We start from the raw sequence: 20,612 nt of genomic DNA, 5'->3' as shown, positions 1-20,612 counted from the left end.
CTGTTACTAGGAATTTTTTTTTTATTTGTTCTGGGTACAAAATTTTTGTTTCAATTTAATTTTGTTCAGAAGCATGATTTATGTTACTTGAACATTTTTAATAAAGATTATTTCAAGAGGTATAATTTATCATAAAAAAGTTATTTGTGTGCTTGGTTTATATAGTAAAGAAACAAGAACTTTTACGTGAAATGACACTACTATATTTACATCCAAAATTAATCATCCTAGCCATATTTAAATAAACGAGATTCCAAATTTGAATGAGTTAAAAGAAAAAAAGCTCCATATCATGTGCTCCTGCGTTTTTTTTTTTTTTTTTTTTTTTTCTGGTTTTTCATTTAGTTAATTAGAAACAACCCATATGTAGCGTGGAAGTAGAAAGACCTTGCATTTCTTACCCGATCTGAATAGTGACAAACCTTGCCATCCATTGCCTATTCTCAGTGCTCATAAAACAAAACAAACTAGAGTATATTTATTACGACACAGTAATTTTATTCAATACAAAATAGAAGTCCATTACCGTGATTTTCTTCATAGAAATTAATCTTTTATAGGTTCATATTTTGATAGTCATACAGTTTTTTTTTTTTTTTTTTTTTTTGAGTAGAACTTAGGGTATCTTCCGGCAAAAAATAACTATCAAGTGTGCCCAACTTTATAAGTTTTTTTTTTTTTTTTTTTTTTTGTTAATTTAAATTATAAAGAGGCAGCATATCTGAAATCTTGTGCTACGTTAAATGTTTTTTTCACATAGGGTAAAGTCAAAATATTAAACTCAACTTCGGTAGATGGCGTGAAAAGCAATTTGGAATGCTATCTTTAACTTTTAGTCTCACATTCTTTTACTATGAAATTAATTCTTTCTCACGATACTAAAATTTGGGTCTGAATAAATAGTTCAATAAGTACTAACATAACAGAGCTTACAGCAAAAGCATATTTACAAAGAAATGTTTATTTAGGGATGTGTTTGTTTAGGCTTTAAATTTTTTATGATATAACCGTTTTCATAATTTTTTCAAAATTACTATTTTAAATTTTCAAGAAAAGTATTACAATGAATTGTTTAAAGTCTTTTATTTTTTAAAATTATCTAATTGATATAAAAAAAATTTAAACATTTTTAAATTAATAAAACAATTTTGCTTACAAAATTATACAAAGAAACCCGTCAAAAATGATACCATTGGGCTAACACGGCCTAAATAAATAAATGTGCCAGAAGTCCAAATTCTATTTCATCCCATAATTAAAGGCGTTAAACACATGATCATCGACAATTAAATATACTTGAATTTTACAAGAAGCAGGACAAAAATGGTATTAAAGAATCAGAACCCCTATGATATTGACTGCTTATACTAAAAGATTGTTTAACATGTCACAGTTTTGGGAAGGGTTTAAAGCCTTAATCATGAACTTGCCCCGAATCGGATTAGTTGCGAAGCGATGAACCGATTGGAATATTTCCAAAAAAAACATGTCACAGTTTTGGTCATAACTCCATCTAGAAATCAAGGATACAGTTAAAGTACCTAAAAATTAACAGGAAGATTTGTCAAGAAAGCCAAGGTTTGAGGAGAGGTAGACTTGCCAAACAAAGAACACCAAAGAGGAAGCTTCTTAAGAACTCGTTCAGTTATTGGTGTTAATCTGTTCACATCAGTCCTAAGTTTCAGAAGAGGACTATCAGTGTTATGAGTTGAACCTGACCTCCAGTAAAGAGTCAGATCAAACAATGTTGGTGCATTCTTTCCACCAGAAAACTGAATCATGTGCCAACCATCCACACTACTCTTTTTGTCAACTGAAATTAATTCTTCAGAGTTCCTTGCATCTGAGGTTGAACATAGAGTGAAAAACACAACTTCAGGCTTTAAAACATATCATAATAAATATAAACATTAGGATAGTTAGTGCCTTAATCTAATAGCTAAGCTTTTAGGATAGTTAGTTCATGACTATATATATATGACTGAACTTTGGGTTGGCCTATTTTTTGACAATCAGATGATTAAACTATTGGTCGTGATAGCATCATTTAGTAACACAATTACAAACCAAAAAAGGAAAAAAGTTAATGGATGAAGAGTTATACATATCGACAAACAATGAATATGCTTGTTAACAAAAAAATCAGTACCTTTAAACTGGAAATCTTCTATTTCTTCTGTATTGATTGCAAGAACCCAACGGATAGAACCCTTTGTATTGATTGAAACTTGTGTAATTCTTCCATTTCCTTTAGCATCGCTTTCGACATGCATTGTAGGAATATCTGTGTTGCTCCAGCCACTTACAGTGTCCTTATAGGTCCAACAACCATATTTGACCGAGAAAGACACAAAATCAACTGTTTTGTCTTTACCACATACAAAACCTTCATTAATCTGTTCTACCTCCTTGTTCAAATTTCCAGGAGTAGTAGAAGATAAAGATACATATGATACAGGATTCTGCCTTTCATCAAGTCTTCCTGTTGCATCCACAACATGTACAACCTGAAGGTACAGAGAGAATTCATTATATTTGTTTCTCTGTTAGAAATTGTTGAAATTTGGTTATGATAGGGAAGGAGGAAGACAGACCAAAAAAAACACACCAGAATAATAATATTATATTGTTATGGTGTGTAATAAATGTACTACAAAATACAGACCCAATAGTCCTATTTATACTAATAATTAGGTCAAGCCCAACCCCACTAATAAAATAAGACTACTAACTCTAATTAAATGAGAAAATAAATCAGGGAATATAATGAATGGCAAACAATTCATACGATTGTTTCCTCAAGCAGATGACTGATTGATTCCAAAACCACAATATATTCTAAAGAGCTTCTAAGATATTCTAAATTATTCTAAGATTCATATTGACAGTAATCAACTTAAGATCATGAAGAATCATCATTCCTCAAGAAATTGCAGAATACGTAATCACTAGTCTTAGGTACAAAGGCCAAACAGTTCAGTGGTAAGTTAAGCAGCATTAAGACCCTAAAAATAGATATAGAACTGGGAGTATGGGATCTGATGACATTCCAAAATTAGAAAGCAGCGGTGCAAGTGTGCAAAATGGACCTACATCATATGCAGAAAAATCATATAACTGGCACCTTCGACTTTGAGACAGCAAAAAATATATAATCTGCAATTAAAATTTCAAGAATGGGATCTGGATGCAACCTGATCATTTCCAACATCAAATACTCAAACATAACCTATCTTTTTTGACCTAGTTTCCCCCAACCCCAATGGCGGGTGTTACCGTATTTGTCATGCTCATGTTCATTCCCTGTATTCTTTGGTATTGAAACACCACTGGAATGAGTATGAACTTGGAATTTCAGAAAGAAAACAGTATCTACCATGTTACTACAAATAGTGATTAAGTGAAGCAATATTTTTTTACTTTCAGATAAGCATATAATTTTCAAATTTTAATGAAGTGCCAGATGTGGTTGCTCCAAGGGCAGTAGAAGTAATGACACATGCATCAAGTAACAGGTTTCAACAACAGGATAGATAAACTAACAATGACAGGAGATTGTAATAAACACAGTCAGAGCAATTTTGGTACTAAAGACGTGTGAAAGATTTAGATGTGGCATGGATGAGGTAGGCGGGGGTTTGGTAGATGTGGCTGAGAGAGATACGATGACCATGAAATGGCAACAATTTCGTGGTAAGTATTTGAGAAACTACGATTTTCACGTGAAATGTTATGCTTAACTTAATGAAATTTGTCAAATATAAAAACTATGTTTTATGATTTTACCTCTGAAAATCTGTTTCATGGGAAGGACATGAGAAGAAGAGAAAGTAAGTTAATAACTATACTAAACTGTTCACACACAGACCAGGAATTACTTAAGACATCCACAATCGCATAAATCATAGAAAACTAGTGACAGAAGATAGACATACAAAATACTACAAACCAGGACAGCTATGTGTGTATTATTATTAAGTACAATAAGTGTGATATGGATGTGCCACAAAATACATTTGTAGGGGTGTATTGCAGCTTCCAATTACCAATGCTGAGTTAGCAACAATTTAGAAGGGAATTAGTAAGAAGGGAATCAGGCGGTTAGAGTCGCACCATCTTACGGGACTGGTTATTAATAGCAAGGGGGAATCATTTGGAGGCATCTTGGAAAGTTGGGACTCTTGGGAGAGAACCAAATCCTCTCGAATTGTTCTGGATATCAGTGTTTGTATTTTGTTAATTTCCAATCTTTTAGCTTTTGTTGTTCTGTAATTTCCCTTTCCATTTCTTGTAATTTTCCTTGAAGTATTTTGATCTGTAACTAGCTATCTTCAATTACCAGTATTCTAATTTTTCATATCAGTAATACAAGTTTCCATTTCCATTCAGAAAATCTCAGTTACTGTTGTTAATTTTCAGGTTATGGATTTGAGGTCTCTATCAAAGTGATTGTAGTGGCAAAAGACGTGCAAATGGAAACTTACATTCACAGCTCTGGCAGTGTCTTCAGAAAATGGTGGAACAACACCTGATAATACAATTGCAAGTGACAAACTAAACAGCACCAAAGTAGCTAGGATGATTGCCCTTTTCGCACCTGTACCAAATTACCAATTTAGCAAAAGGCAACAATACTGAATATGACATATTTTGAAAGTATATTCATTTATGTTTTACAAGATATATCAGTTAGTTATACTTCAAACTTACAAACTTGATAATACCTCAATAACAAACAATTAAGTCTAAGCACCCTTGATTATAGACTCAATAAAGCATACAACCAGTTCGCAAGAAACTAAGACAATTATGCCACCCTCAATCTAGCTCACTTTCATCTGCAAAGTTAAATATTAACAAAAAATTGATGAGTGTGGACATGTCCTTTGCATTGATAAAGTGAGATGTTAGAGAAGTATGATATAAAACCATCACCAATAATGTGACATTCACTTAATTGCTCAAGCTTTTGGGTTGAATTGGTTCTTTACATGATATCAAAGCCTCTGTGACCAAGCGGTCACGAGTTCGATTCTTATTGCCCCCCATTATACTAATAAATAATTAAATATTATGGAGTTTCTTTGCACGGATAGGTAGACCTGTACATTGTTCACCCTTCAAGCCCAATGAGATCATGTGTGAAGGGGCATATTAGAGAAGTATGATATAAAACCATTACCATTAATGTGATATTCACTTAATAGCTTAAACTTTTAGATTGAATTGATTTTTTACATGAGGCAGTTAAGTGGTAGTGTTATGAGTGGGCGAGGAGCAGGAAGGGATTGAAAGGTTACACAGAAAAAGGCCAGGGACAAACAAGACAAAATACATAGATCAACCAATGTCTCATAACTCGAAGCAAGTAAAATTGCTAATGATAAAATATAAGGAAACTTTACTGTTAAATCTTTGTAACCAGAAGAAATTCCATAACCACAGTAATATTACATGGGCATTCTAATTATAATTTTGAGTAAATGTCTACTTTGGTCCTCCAAAGATGTAAAAGACATCACATTGGCTAATGATTTTATTTAGTAAAAATTTTCATGATAAATTTAAGATTGTTACTTATATATCTAAATTTATATTTATTTTCTTCAATTCAAAATCATAGATCTAAACAATATAATTGAAATTTAACTAAGAATTCCATGTCTTAAACCTTTGTAAGATCCCAAACAGAAAGTTATGATTTTGAACCAATCACATTTTTGGATAATTTGGAATTCAAATCATAATTCTGCATAGTAATTATAATTCAGTGGTTCTAGAGGGACCATGGTGATCAAAGCAAGAAAATTTGCATGGTCCTAAGTTTCGCAGTACATATTTTTAACAGGATGTTATAGGTCAAGAGTGCAACTCAAACTAATCTTTGACCAGGTTCATCTCAATTTAATTATTTAACATATGGTACCATCAATTCTCTGTCACCATCTCTCCCTCCCACCCAACCAAAAAGAAAAAACCAGTTACACTCCAGGTCTAAATTTTACAAAGCTCAAACAACATGTTGTATGACAGGATAATTTCTTTGAAAATTGGCATCCACAAAAACCGAGCAATTAGCATTCCATTATCACAAATAATATTAGGATTTCAATGTTACTTGCAAAATAGCTATATGGTAAACAAACCTGAAAGATGGACATATGAAAGAAGATACACAAAGGTCAAAGACAAGAGAACAGCAATAAAGGCAGCAATCACAAAATTTCCCAGCCATTCAGGAGTACTACCAGGATTCCTGCACACACCAGTAAAGAAAAGTAAATTAGATTTCGACAGTACTAAAAGTGAAAATTGACCTTTATGCGACAAAATGGATGGTGAAAATAGTGGTAATGAGTACAATGAAAATGGCAATTGTTGAATATCATAGATACAAGAGGAAATGATAGTAATCCTTGTTGTATTAAACTACACAACATTGGTGCTATTATATAGCAAACCAATTGAAGAATACAAAGAGACACACTCAATGTGGGACTTCTACACTATTAATACTAACACTCTTAACACTCCCCCTCAAGCTGTAGCATATAAATCATATGCTACAAGCTTGATACATAAATAATACTCTCATTAGGAACCAAAAACAACAATGCTACATCAACGAAATGAAATGACTAAGTACAACAAATCAACTGGAATGACCATCAGTGTGAAGAGCTGATAAAGAGACAGTGCTGGAATGGACATCAGAGCATGGACGGTGCCGGAATTATCATCGGCAAAGACAACTGAGCTAACCAGGACATCAGCATCAAGATCCCTCTCAAACATTTTATTTAACAGTTGGTGAGCAGCCGTGGTTTCCCCTTAACTATGCTACAAGCTTATTACAAGAAAGACCAAGTAACATAACATCAAAATAAATCTCCTAAATGAGAAACCAAAAATCAACAATGTGCTAAAAATGGCGTCGAAATGAACATCAACATGGAAGATGCCGGAATGATCATCGGCAAAGACAATTTTGCTGGAATGACCATCAGCAACATGGACGGTGCTCCCCCTCAAGAGGAACTTCTAAACAGTGCCCGAATTATCATCGGCAAAGACAATTGTGCTGGAATGACCATCAGCAACATGAACAGTGCTTCCCCTCAAGAGGAACTTCTAAACAGTGCCAGAATTATCATCGACAAAGACAATTGTGCTCGAATGACCATCAGCAACATGGACAGTGCTCCCCCTTAATAGGAACTTCTAAACAGTGCCAGAATTATCATCAACGGAGACAACATCAGCAACTTGGACAGTGCTCCCCCTCAAGATGGATGATGAATAGTATAAATACTCCATCTTGGGAAGAAAGAAGATTAAAGAAAAACAAAGCTTCGCAGAATCGGAAAAGTCGCCGGAGACGGCGGTGGGTCGTTGGAAAAGTCGTCAGAGACAGTGGTGGATCGCCGAAAAAGTCGCCGGAAAGTCATCGGAAAAGTCACCGGAAAAGTCGCCGGAGACGGCTGTCAACGGTGGACGACGCGGTCAACGGTGGTCAGTCAACGACAACGGTGGTCAACCCAACAACGTCCCAAGGATCATTCTTTTCTGATGTGACAGATCAGTCTAAGTTGCAGCCACAAAGCATACTAAGAAAAACCCGAAAAAGAAATAGCAACGGGAATTCCTCAAGGAGGGTGATATCTCTCTATAACCATATTGAAATTATAGAACTAAGTTAAACGGATTAAGATTCCTCTTGTTAGGCTCTAGATACCATGTTAAGAACCTTGAGGTCATCATCCCAAAAGCTAGCTCAAAGGGTGGGAGTGCCCAAGGTCTTATAAACTCCACATTAGTTGCTCTTCAACCAATGTGGGACTATATATCTCAACACGCCCCCTCATGCAAGAGCCCTCTTGGCTTGAAGCGTGAATTATGCAACAGGCTCAATCTTTGGTTTACCTTTTTTGTGCTTCCACTTTAAAGTGGGGGGCGGTGAGGATCGAACCTCAAGCTCTGATACCATGTTGAATATCATAGATACAAGAGGAAATGATAGTAATCTTTGTTGTATTAAACTACACAACATTGGTGCTATTATATAGCAAACCAATTGAAGAATACAAAGAGACACACTCAATGTGGGACTTCTACACTATTAACACTAACACTCTTAACAGCAACAATAGTGACAGTGGTGGTGAAGGGCAGGCAACTGAGTCAAGGTGGCAATGATAGCGGAAACAGAGTAAAGATAGCTACGCTGGCAATGATGATAGTAGAATGGTAATGGGGCCAGAAGGATAGAAGCAGCAGTAACTGGAAGTTTCTCAAAAACATGATTGGATAACAAATATTTCTCTCTAATTACACTTTGACCACAGGAAAAATAGGCAAGTTCCTAATCCTGGAAGCAGGCGGAGATAGGAGGCTGAAGGAAAACTAGAGGAAAACAAACAGAGGACACGCAAAAACCATGGGATGAATAAAATGATGAATGGTGTCCGGAATAATGAACATAGCCACCAAAAAGCAAAAACTAGAGCAAGGTGAAAACAGAGAACGATGCAATAGAAAGAAGTTTCATACGTGAGAAACTTTATAGGCAAAAACAATGGCAGACACAGTTCATAGATGGTACGGCTATAATGCCATGTTGAGATTTTCGGGATTTAATGGAAAAGAGGAAAGAGAATATTCTACTAAGGAGACACTGAATAGTTGTTATATGTGATGTTAATAGATAACATTGACCTTATACCCCTATTTATACTAATAATCTAGGTCAGGTACAAGTGTAGTATAACTAGCACAACCCAGCCCAATAACACACCTAATATAATATGGCACTCCTAACTCAAATGATGATATTAATATTCTAGCAATTCCCGTTGGACTTGAATTTGGCATTCATATAAAATTACCCGATTGTATTTTTTCTTGATTAGTATACAGTTACATCTTTATCTTGATTTTCTTCTTTTTCGACGACGAGGGGAAACTTCCAAGAAATTTTATTTTATAACAACAAATGCAAGTATATGGCCTCCCTACATAATTATAAAATTACTACTAAGAAATGAATACAGAAATTTCATTATGAAATTTGGCTTCATCATGTATCATAGAATACATTAAAAGGTAAAACATTTTCAGATCCTTCAGGATCTTTTTTTGCTTTTGATGTTCTAGTCATATCCTGAAATTAGCTACCGCAGACAGACCATTGAAGAATACAAATACATAAATTAAAACAGGCAGCAACGCTCACAATGTACGAGAAAAGAAAATGACAACATGATATGGATATGGGCATTAAGGGGCCTAAGCCACTTAAAGTCTATACTAGGAGGGTTAATTAAATTTAAGTTAGTTATTATGTTGATTTTATGTTGGTTATTTATGTGTGTTGGATGACATTTTCTAACAGTTATTATTTTATGTGTTGGTTATGGGTAGTTATTATGCCTTGTAATAAGAGGGCTTATCCTCAATTAGGGAAGTATGTGATTAAAGAAGTCTAGGCTGAGAATAAATTCTCAGAGAAGGAGATTACTCCTTGAAGAGGGAATCCCCTCTATTGTTGTTGTACTCTTTAAAGTAATAAATAGTGTGAATATTCAGTAGTGCCTATTGTTATTTTATTTTTCTGGGGATTTTGTGTGAAAATAATCCAGGGATACAACACAACATTAACAAATTTCTAAGCAATAGACACGGCTCATATACAGGTCAGTCCATGTATACTGATTAAGGGGGGAAAGAAAAGATTTACCTATCAAGTCGAACCATACCCCCTATGATGGTAGCAGCCAGCCGAATAAAAGTGCCAGCAGAAATTAAAATTGGTGTGGCTAACCCTAGAATAAGGGTTGCCAGTTTGAGCGGCTTTGGTAACCTGCCTGGGGATAGCGTAGCTTCAAAAAAGCCATCTGGATATTTCAACCAAAATTTAGTAATAGGCAACAAAAGTTGTTCTAACAATGACAAAGATAAGGTAGTGATAGTTACATGCAAATGCCGGAGAAACTAACCAAACAAGAGCCAAGTAAGAAGACCCAATTTTGAAATAGTTTCCCAAAGTGAGAAGAATAAGCCACTGAAAGGATCCAGCTTTATAGAGCCATCTTTCAGCCTCCAAATTGACAACGTCAGCTTGAATAATAGGGGGCAATTGCCTTCTCTTTGATTGTACATTCATAAGATATTTCTTAAGTAGAAGATAACCCAAATGTTGACCAGTCAATGCTCCAAGAAAAGCTGGTGCACCAAATAATCCAACCACTAACCACGGGCTTGAAACATACGGAACTGGTGATGAAGATATCAAAGGTAGAAGAAAAGCAACAAGGAAGGAGAAACTTAAGGCAAACACCCACATAAGGAGAACACTCAAACACGACAAGGCCAACGAAGCTGCAGCCGGTGTACCACCCATTACCAATGATGTAGTCCATATTAGAAGTGACTGCATTATCACTGAATTGTGGAGCATATTAGCAAACTTTTGACGGTATACAACCATATAAGTTCCCTGAAAAGATCAGACAGTTACCATATATCAGAGCCTAAAATTACGAAGGCAGCATAGCAAGCTACAATGACCCAGTTCATATGGAAAATAATACATTACATACACAATAAAGCAAAGAATGGTGGAATATGGTTGACATAATCAAGAAGACCAACACAGTTTTTGCAGCTTTTAATTACCAAAATGTCAAAATATATAGCATTGTTATTGCTCATATCTTCCCCTGCTTCTGTTGAATTGACTTCGGGAAAATGTGAAGATGCACCAATATGAAGCAGGAAAGCAAGCATATTTTCCCCCAGATGTTGAAGAGATCCTTTCTTCAGAAGCTCTAATTTGTCATTCTGCACAAGGAAAAACATTACATTATCATTAGATAAGAAAATATTTAAATAAAGCCTTTTGTTAGTGTTAGAGAAACATGGTATAAAACTATTAGTGTGACCTTCACTTAACAGCTTAAGCTTTTTGGATTGAATTAGTTCTTGACAAGTTATCAAAATCTCTGTGACCAAGTGGTCACGAGTTCAATTATATTAATAAATAATTAAATATTGTGGAGTTTCTTAACATCAGATGGGTGGGCCTGTGCATTGTCTCCCCTTCAAGCCCAATGCGCTCTTGTTGTGAGAGAGCATGTTAGAGAAATATAATATAAAATCATTAATGCGACATTCACTTAATAGCTTAAGTTTTTGCTTGAATTGATTCATGACATTTACCATGAAGCATCTTTCTACTTCCACCACCACCTTATGTCATTTAACATTGCAACCAATAGTCAATAAATTGTAGGCAATGGTATAGTTGTCAAACCTAAAATGTCCCGCGCTATAAAATAATATTAACTCGAACTATTTTAGTAACAATTATTTGTAGTAACTTAGTCAACTGCAAGACATAATACACCTTCACTTATCAGGGGGTTACTTTTCTTCTTATGTTCCTCTTTCACAAGTTAATGTTGGCATATTTACCCAATTTCTTACTTCAGCACCGGCATAGTTTCTGTAAACTAACTAATAGATTGCAAGGAAAACACTATTCACACTAGAGAAATGGGGGGAAATTTCAAAGCAAATCTTGCAAGGCCAAAAAGACCATATCAAGGGATGGTAAGCCATCTGTTCATCATACATATTTTTTGCAGTATACCCATCTAGCTTTTATAGTAAAAGTTAGATACGAAAAATTGCAGATTTTTTTTGCAGCTAGGATGCTGATTACAAACTTCAAATATTATTTATTTGCTCTGAAAGAATAATCGTATATTACTACACTAGAAGAAGCACTGAGAATTAAATGACTAGTTCTCCTTAGAGAGAACAGATCTATTAAAATAATATGCCAGTAAAATGACATTCAACTTCCAATATAATAATTTTAATTATTTAGAATAAATAATATTCAGATTTTTAAGTGCAAAGAATATGTTATAAACAATCAATGTGCAATACTGATCATACAGATGCACACCAACATCCTCACTAGATGACCCACTGGGCCAGTAACTTCTCTAGGAGATCCAAATAAATAAAATCAAAGGAATAATTTCAAGGATTCTCTCTATTGCAACATGATCCTAAAACAGCATGCATCTACCATCCTCAAACCTTAAAGATGCCAGCAGTGCATTAACATGCCTTCAACTCCAATACCCTTCAGTGACCTAAAACCATAAAATAAGAGCTACATATTTTCAAATAGTTGTCGTATCTTCAACACTACTAACAAAAAGAGTATTTTACGTAATTGGGTTGCAGCAGAAGGTCAATCTACATGAGGTCTTTCACTTCGCTCTTCATATATCTTCTCTCATGCACAAGAGGACTTTCAAGTAGGGCAACACAAGGTTGACCAAAGCCCACACATGAAAATCACCTGCCAAACAAAAGTATACCTCCCATATGCTACCTTGTCAAAAAAATCCCTTATCAATCTTTCAAATCAATTCTTCCAAACTGCAGCCAAAAATGGGTTCCCATTCTGCTTCCACCTTCCAATACACCAAAGCACAACTGTAGTCCACAATTTAGGCTTTAGCACTAGAACAAACACCCGAGCAAAATAAGATGGCTCATTTCTATAATATGTTCTTGCTATGTAATCCAAAGTCCAAACCATCTTAAGTCCAGTAAATAAGGAAAGTCTAGGTCTAAAACTAAAACTTATGGGCAATGACAAGATACTGTCTTACTACTTCAAATCCAGTCAAACTACAGGACTCAATTTGTTATTGCATGGAGAGCTCTCTTAAAGAATTGCTTTGTTAAATCTCATTCTCTCAACCAACACAATATGAATTTCCATGTTTAGCTAGAACAAAAAGCAATCCAATTATTTTTCTAAAATGGTGTAAGGACAGAAGGAAACCTTGGTATGATATACAGCAGTATTATCTAGATATGCAAAATCAAGCCCAGAAAGGCCTGCAACCTCTTTGTACACTTGGAAATCTGTGGCAGATTTTATGGCCCCCGAAGAAAAAAGATCCTGCAGCATAAATATTGGTTAATTTGAGTGATTGTTTAAAAAAATATTGAAAATAAAAATCATTGATAAAAAAACTGGTATAGAACAAACTGCAATGAGGAAACCTACAAACCTGTGCGATACTTTGACCAGATGGATATTTTGCTACTAAAGCAAAGTTCTCAATAGCCCATGGATGAGGACCAGCCTACTAAATGCAAAGCCATTATTAGCAAGAGGCATGAACTTATTATCATAATTAACAAACGAACTCCAGAAAGAATAAGATTTGGATGTCAAATAGCTACATAACATTTCTATTTTTAGAGTCTTAGTTGAAGACTGAACAATAATTTTTAATGTGAAATACACTTTTTTCCCTCATTTTGGAGGGGAAGGCAATCAAGATTGAATGTAACACATGATGAACCAACATAAAAAATAGAATACTTATCAGCGGAAGAACAAAAATTATTTTTTCACTTCGCTTTATTAGCAAAATCAAGTGAAAATGAGCAGTTGTTGACAAAATCAAGTCTACAAATTATAGAAAAGGGAAACAGCAAAGCCATTAAAAGTTCTAATTAAGATAAACTCATCTAAGAATGAAGAATCTAGGAAGTTCTGAATAAGACTACATACGAAACCATGCAGCCCAAGTCTTTGAAAAACAACTTTATTTCCAACAGAACTAACATGGTATGAACAATTTTGTCATTTATTTTCAATATATTTGTTTTAATAAAAAAACATTCATTTTCGAAATGACATAACAAGTAGAAGTGACAGGTGGTAATACCTTTTTTATGAAATAAGGCATCTAATTAAAGGAAACAAGGAAGTGAAAAAGCCTCTTACACTATTTCCCATAAAAAAACCTGAGACAAGCTTGCTCAATTTAAATACTACCTTTAATTGAATCCATTAGTCGAGTTTCTTAGCCCTATTTAACATCATCTCATAGCTTAAGCTCAAAATAACTCCCAAGGAAAATACAATCAAGTTACTTAAAATATGCAAGTTTGGATGGAAAAATGCAGAAACCAGAAATGATCTTTTAAAAACTTTGGTTTCATATTTGTTAAAGATGTTCCGGCTTATTTCGGTATGAACGATTTAAAGCTTACTTTTTAAAAACCTCAATCAAGTGATGTACATGAATAACCAAAAAAAAAGAAAAAAAGATAATATGAATAAGAACAGGCATAGTTGCTCAAGCCATGCAACTTACTGTGCAGTTCACGCAGTCAAATTTTATTTTAAATCTTAAATTGTTGATGATTTTGATATAAAGGACTTACAGGGAGTCAACAATCAACTCTTCTAAAAACCTAAGTTGTTAGGTGAAGGCACAAGATTAATTTTACTTCTAACATATCCCTTCAAGCAAGAGCTTTTTGGGTTGAAGCATGGACAATACACAAGCTAACTTTACCTTGTGCTGAAATTCACCTTTTATTTAAAAGAATGAAGGAAGCGAAAATTGAACTAGGGACCATTTGGTCATAAAGTCTCTGGAAACCATGAGTTTTACCAACAAAGGCAGAAGATTGGTTTTGTTCTTAACACAACGAAAATCTCTTCATAATGATCCAACTGAGACAACTATGACACCATTAACATGTGATCTATAGGCAAAAGTAGAGAAGCAATTTGCAAACAATGGAAATTAGAACTTCATTAAAATTTAATAGCGATCTATAGCCACACCTGAAAAATACTAGACTTCCCTCCAACGCCCATAGCCTCCAGATCAATAGCCATACCAACAGTTTTACTCCAAGGATGCTGCATTAAAAATCTCTTTTATTGATAAGAGGGTTGTTATATAACAATAGTGTTTCAGATACCAATAAGAAAATCACTCCAACATTCAGAGCAGCTTGAGAGAACTTGCAATTCTAACAGATAATAAAAAAGAACAAAAAATAACACATTTCAGACATAATGTAGAAAGTACAAACTCTTTAGCATCGATCCTTCAATGCAGTAAGTCCAAATTCCCCAGAGGAGAACGAATGCAGTAGATCGACAATTACAGTCAATCAAATCTTATCTAAACATGCATCCTAAAGATTAAACCTTGAATTTTTTATTTTTTTTTGGATAAAATAAATTCATTAAGAAGATAACAACACTACAAGGAATTTGGAGGATGAGGGATCCTGCTTAATGAAAATGAAAAGTTAGAGAACATCAATAAAGCAAAGCTGGCCAATCCCTCTTGCCTCTGCATATATGTTAGGGAAACCACTTAAACAGACCATGATCTTTACACCAAATAGAAATCAAATGCCAAAATGCAAGCGTTATGCTCCAAACCAATGCACCAAATAGCATCATGGATTCCACATGACATTGCCATAAAAATTTAGCCTCTTTAACCCTTAAACAACATTAAATTTCTATATTGATAGTTTGTGCTCTTCATGCATGAGCAAATTCATAATAACAATAACTTTGCAATCTAGCCACAGTAAACCCACCAGAAACTGACCTTCACAACAGAGGTTGAAAAATATTTGCAAACCAATACACAGAAATACATTATGTTCTAGATTTGGTATTGTTGGCAGGAAAATTGCAATAATACTAGTACAGAAAATTAAAACATCAAAACATGTAAAAAGCAAAGAAAAACACAGGTTGAATTATTATCTGATAGTAACAGATGAGCCATATTCTCTAATAGATAAACATAAGACATGACAAAACATTTTGTGCTTTTTTTTAACTTTTTGTTTATTTTAATTTGTATTACTTATAAATGAAAATGATTTGACAAGTTTTGCATGCTTCTAAAATGTTTATAAAAAAATTCCAGATTAAGATGCTTGGTTCATTTGAAAATATATTATAGGAATTATTTTCAAAGAATAGTGATAACTTTTCAATAAACTTAATATCAATATTTTTCATTAAAATTTTGGTATTATAAAATATATTAAAATAATTTAGTATGCAATTTATTCTGCATTATATTTCAATGTTTTTTTGGAAAAATTCAAAGTATAGTTTTTTTAACTGAGAACAAAAAATGCAACGAATCTTAAATCTTAATATGAACTAAATTAAAATAGTATATTTTTCATTAACTTTAGATATATCTTTCAAACAAGTAAAAAATAAAATAAAATCACATTAAAAAATAGTAGCCTTGTTGATGTATGATCCATGTCATATAGATGAGGTAGATAACATGTCAACAATTTAAAACCGTTTTTTAATAATTGATAAATATATTATAAGGAAACAATCAAGAAAAGAAAGAATATACATCTAGGAGGAGAAGAAATCCCCCAAATTACAAGACTTAAGTTTTAAAGATGTTATTGCCACATGCATCTTTTTAAATATTGATAAAAAAGGGGAATTACGTTTTAATTATTATGAAATTATTTTTTATGAAAACAAATTATAAAGTTATTGTCCTAAGTAGACAACAAAACGGTGGAAGGGTTCAAATTGAAAATTGAGATGTGGTCCATGAACTTCTTTCTAATAGATTTATCCCTTAAATATTTATAATTTATATTTCTTCGAATCCCAACATCAGTCTTATAAGCAGTGAAAAAATATCACATCTTCAAACTAGCTGAGAAACAAGCAAGAAAACAAATTAATTAATTTAAGGATGCATTAACAAATATTTCCTTACCTGGGTTATGAAGCTATGAGCACCATTAAGACCCTCCTCCTCGCCAGTATTAAATAAGAATATAACAGCTTTCTTCAATCCATGAGCCCACTGAGAAATTCCACGAGCAAGTTCCAGCATAACACCCACACATGAACTGCAATCTCCAGCCCCTTCTCTGATAAATCAATGCTATATGTTTAGAAGCAAATTATATAGTGCCTTCAATGCAGACTCTCAACAAATCATTATTTCCTATTAATGCATAGCTCAAATGTACAAGCGTAAGCTTTAAAATAATCCAGTTTATTACAACCAAAATTTTAAACATCTCTGTCAGTGCTATGATCTACATGTTTGATGCTAACTAATCAATCAATGAAGCGAGCATTCTCAATAGGAGATTATACAACTCATGATAGGTGTGAGAATCTCATTAAATAATATTAATAATAATAATAATAATAAGAAGAAGAAGAAGAAGAAGAAATCCATTATCTGATTCTGAACCATACTGCATCTGACAGCAAGATGTGTATTCACTGAATTGTGGTACCTATACATTTGGAAAATACTTAAAAATACTCCTATTTCAGCAGCATTATTGTTCCAATTGCCCATCTGTGCATTAGTTTCAAGTTAATGTTACAGCAGGAAGCAATATCTTCTCTTACAGATCAAAGAATTGAACATTCCTTTATTTAGAGCCACTAATGTGAGGACATTTAAAACAAAACACACATAAAAATATGTATATATTTAATCTTTCTCTTTGAAAATCAGGGCTCCAAAAAAACTCCCCACCATGAAACCATTTCCCACCCTCCTGCAGGATGGAGAAAAATGAAAATTTTCACCAAACATACAGTTCTATACTAGTGGTCCATCATAGATAGACAATTACATACACACATTCTCACCTCCATGTGCCACATATTTATGTCAGTAAATTGGATTACAATGATAAATGCATCCCAATAATCTGTAAATGTCATATTAAAAACAAAGACAAAAATAATGATTGCTTAAAACAGAAGTATGGGAGCAAATAGATGAAGAAAACATACGTTGAAAAAACAGTATCAATATGAGAAGAGACCAGAATAGTATGCTCTCTTGCTTCAGATATATATTTTGGCAAGATTCTTACTACGACATGATTCAGATCCGAATAAACAAGTGTTTTCCCTGTAAATAAGCCACTGACCAGACGATTTGCACCAGACTTTGCATGAAAAAGATCCACTTCAACATCCACCTCCCAGTGAGCTGTTTTCTTAATATTTTCACATGCTGTCAAAACATACTGCAGTTGGTAGCATGTTAAAATAAATGTATAATTAACAGAGAATGGACTAATAAATTACTACAATCAGTTGGATTGCTTGTTGTTACTCCCCTTAGTCACCGAGTAAAATCAGTAATTTCAGGAATGGAATAGATGCCAATCCCATTTAAAATGGCATAGCATATTTTTCATTTTCAAGCTTTTCGTTCGGAGTTCTGACTCATACTAGCCCAGAATGTTAGTGGTAGTAAAGTTCAGATCAATCTACTAGTCCATTTGCTTTTAAGTAAACCAAACATAAGATAGCTTAAAAAGTCTGATTCATGACACAAAAAAGTCCTAGCTATCTTTGATAAGATATCAAAGAAAAACGTGGTTAAGTATTAATCCCAACTCAACTTTCAATACAGAGAATCCAGCATTAGTCTCTTTAACTAAGTACTAATACAGAATGTGTAGATAAGAATATATTAAGGAAACTTTTCCTAGCTTTAAGACACTGAACACTTCAGCCAAAAAAAAAAAAACCACTCCCCATGAAACCCCGACTAGCGAGGATAGGGATAGAGGAAATCCTTGTAAAATGTCACAAGTAACAAAGAGTTAAATTTCTATATATTAAAATCATAAAGATTCTTAAATCACCAACAGTTATTAGATAACTTACCAACAGGATCAACAAATTATTTTCTTATTCACATTTAAGATATAATATGAGCCAAGCGATCTAAATTGTGCTGATCCTTGCACTGCAGTTCACACATATAATAATCTACAATTATGAACTCAAAAATTCTACATAAAGGATGTTTATATCCAGAATATAAGCACGTCCTGATTCATTTCTGAGACAATTTAATTACAGCATAACAGAGACCCAGAAAGGAACAATGAATTGATTGACAGGTTTCCTCTTATTTATTTCTTTTGGGAGAAATTTCATGTAGTCCACTACTCATAATTCTTGAGTTCCAATGAATCAATGAAAAGCAATACATATATACCCTTAATTAAGTTCACTAATCTCCCTTTGTAAACAACATAAAAGATAATGGAATATGAACTTGTCCAAATCAACATAAAACATAACATTTAGTCATGGAGTCAGACAGAATGCAACAAAACTATGAAGAAAAAAACAAATAACAAAGTTGAGGACCCAACCTGCAGGGCAAGATGCAGAGCTTCAGAACCGACAGGATGAGGGCCCACCTCAGTCAAGGCCTTGACATGCTTGAAAGCTTCAATCTCCGAGAAACCCCTCTTGCCAGCCTCTTCTGCAGTAAGAGGCAGAGGCATGCTCTGAAACTGGTAATCATAAATGGCTGAACAGCAATAAGTGATAATCAGGAACAAAGCCAGCCACACAAAAGAAGACCTCCTTGGGTTTCCAACATGAAAATCGGTGAGGATTTCAGCATCATTAGTAGACTTCTCAGTTGCTTCACCACTGCTTGACCCTTTAGATACTGCTGAAGCAGTTTCACGCCTCTGCCTCATTTTAAGCAAACTCTAAGAGCAATAACCTGCTCAAGAGAGTGAAAAAACAAACGCCAAATTATCAATGCCATGTTACAAGTCAACAGCTTCTCTCAAAGGAAATTAGGATGGCAAATACTTATTCATTGATCAATTAAATAAAAAAACAAATCTCAGATGGGGTTCACAAACTAAACTAAACCAAATTGTATAAGAAAAATACAAGTTTTGCTAACAAACCTGAATGCAACTTTTAGGTGAATGAGATTATCCAATTGAACAAACCCAAGACAAGTGCATAATTTTGAAACCCAGAAAAAAAATAATTTAAAACAAAAAAAGACAAACTTGATCACATTTATAGGTTTATCTCCAAATCCAAATTATACCCATTATTACCGAAGGAATTAGGCAAACAAACAAGGTCACCATTATAAGAAACATAATCTATAGCGTCATTTAGATTCAGGAAGGAAGGAAGAAAGAAAACATGATACGAGTGAGAACCTGTGTGTATATGTGAGGAGTGAATTGGAGGGAAGAAAATTGAATAAGAAAAAGAAGTAAAAGTGGTGGGTGGTTTGGAGATGGCGAAATTCACAACTAGTAGATCGTTTGACCGATAGAGTAGCAGTGAGAGACTGAGAGTATGGAAACATGCGTAGTGCGTACTGTTGAAGAGAAACATAGGACTTAGATTTAAAGGTGACCTCTATCTGATCAAACTTCAATTAAATTTTCTAGATTAACCCAAACTAGTCTTTTCTTTATCCTTATCTGTTCTTTTTTTAATTTAGTTTTAGTGACTTTTTTTATCCAATTCATTTTATTTTGGTTCAAGCACAGTCGTGGAATTCTCCAATCACTGATTTATAAATGATTGAAACTCGAGATATTTTAGTCTTTAGCTTTTGAACTTATATTTAATGATATATTATCACATTATTTAATACATTTGATATTTTATAGGGAGGAATCATAGTGAAATTAAAAATTATTACGCTCATCTCACTCGTTAATTTTTATCAATTTAATAGATATAATTTATTAAATTGAATATATTAATTAATTATTAATTCTTAATAAACCGCTCAAATGGTGAGTCAAATTTTTAAGTTTTATAACTATGTCAAATAATCTTACCGGTATTTTAGAATAATTTTTAAGTTAAAAATTTATATAATTACCAAATAATTTGTTGTTATTTTTTTAACGTTTAAGTATCTTTAAGGTTAAAAATA

General features: G+C 33.6%; 1 protein-coding gene across 1 annotated transcript; it reads right to left on the bottom strand.

Moving 5' to 3' along the window:
* Positions 1–1,236: 1,236 nt before the first annotated feature.
* On the bottom strand, positions 1,237–20,025 carry LOC133292626 (uncharacterized). The gene is made up of 14 exons (XM_061491053.1): positions 19,879–20,025; positions 19,057–19,418; positions 17,672–17,910; positions 16,626–16,782; positions 14,678–14,755; positions 13,101–13,175; positions 12,869–12,988; positions 10,675–10,839; positions 9,973–10,495; positions 9,737–9,893; positions 6,147–6,256; positions 4,485–4,597; positions 2,150–2,507; positions 1,237–1,843 (listed from the first exon to the last, which is right to left on the bottom strand). The coding sequence occupies exons 2-14, from the start codon at positions 19,390–19,392 to the stop codon at positions 1,542–1,544; spliced, it is 2,733 nt and encodes a 910-aa protein (XP_061347037.1). The 5' UTR covers positions 19,393–19,418; positions 19,879–20,025; the 3' UTR covers positions 1,237–1,541.
* Positions 20,026–20,612: the final 587 nt, after the last annotated feature.

The sequence above is a fragment of the Gastrolobium bilobum genome, unplaced genomic scaffold, assembly GCF_033153095.1.
Source record: "Gastrolobium bilobum isolate Gb01-03AN ecotype WA unplaced genomic scaffold, APGP_CSIRO_Gbil_v1 utg2408, whole genome shotgun sequence".
Lineage (NCBI taxonomy): Eukaryota > Viridiplantae > Streptophyta > Magnoliopsida > Fabales > Fabaceae > Gastrolobium > Gastrolobium bilobum.
Note: the sequence above shows the minus strand (reverse complement) of the source record. Positions and strands in the feature narration are given on the sequence as shown.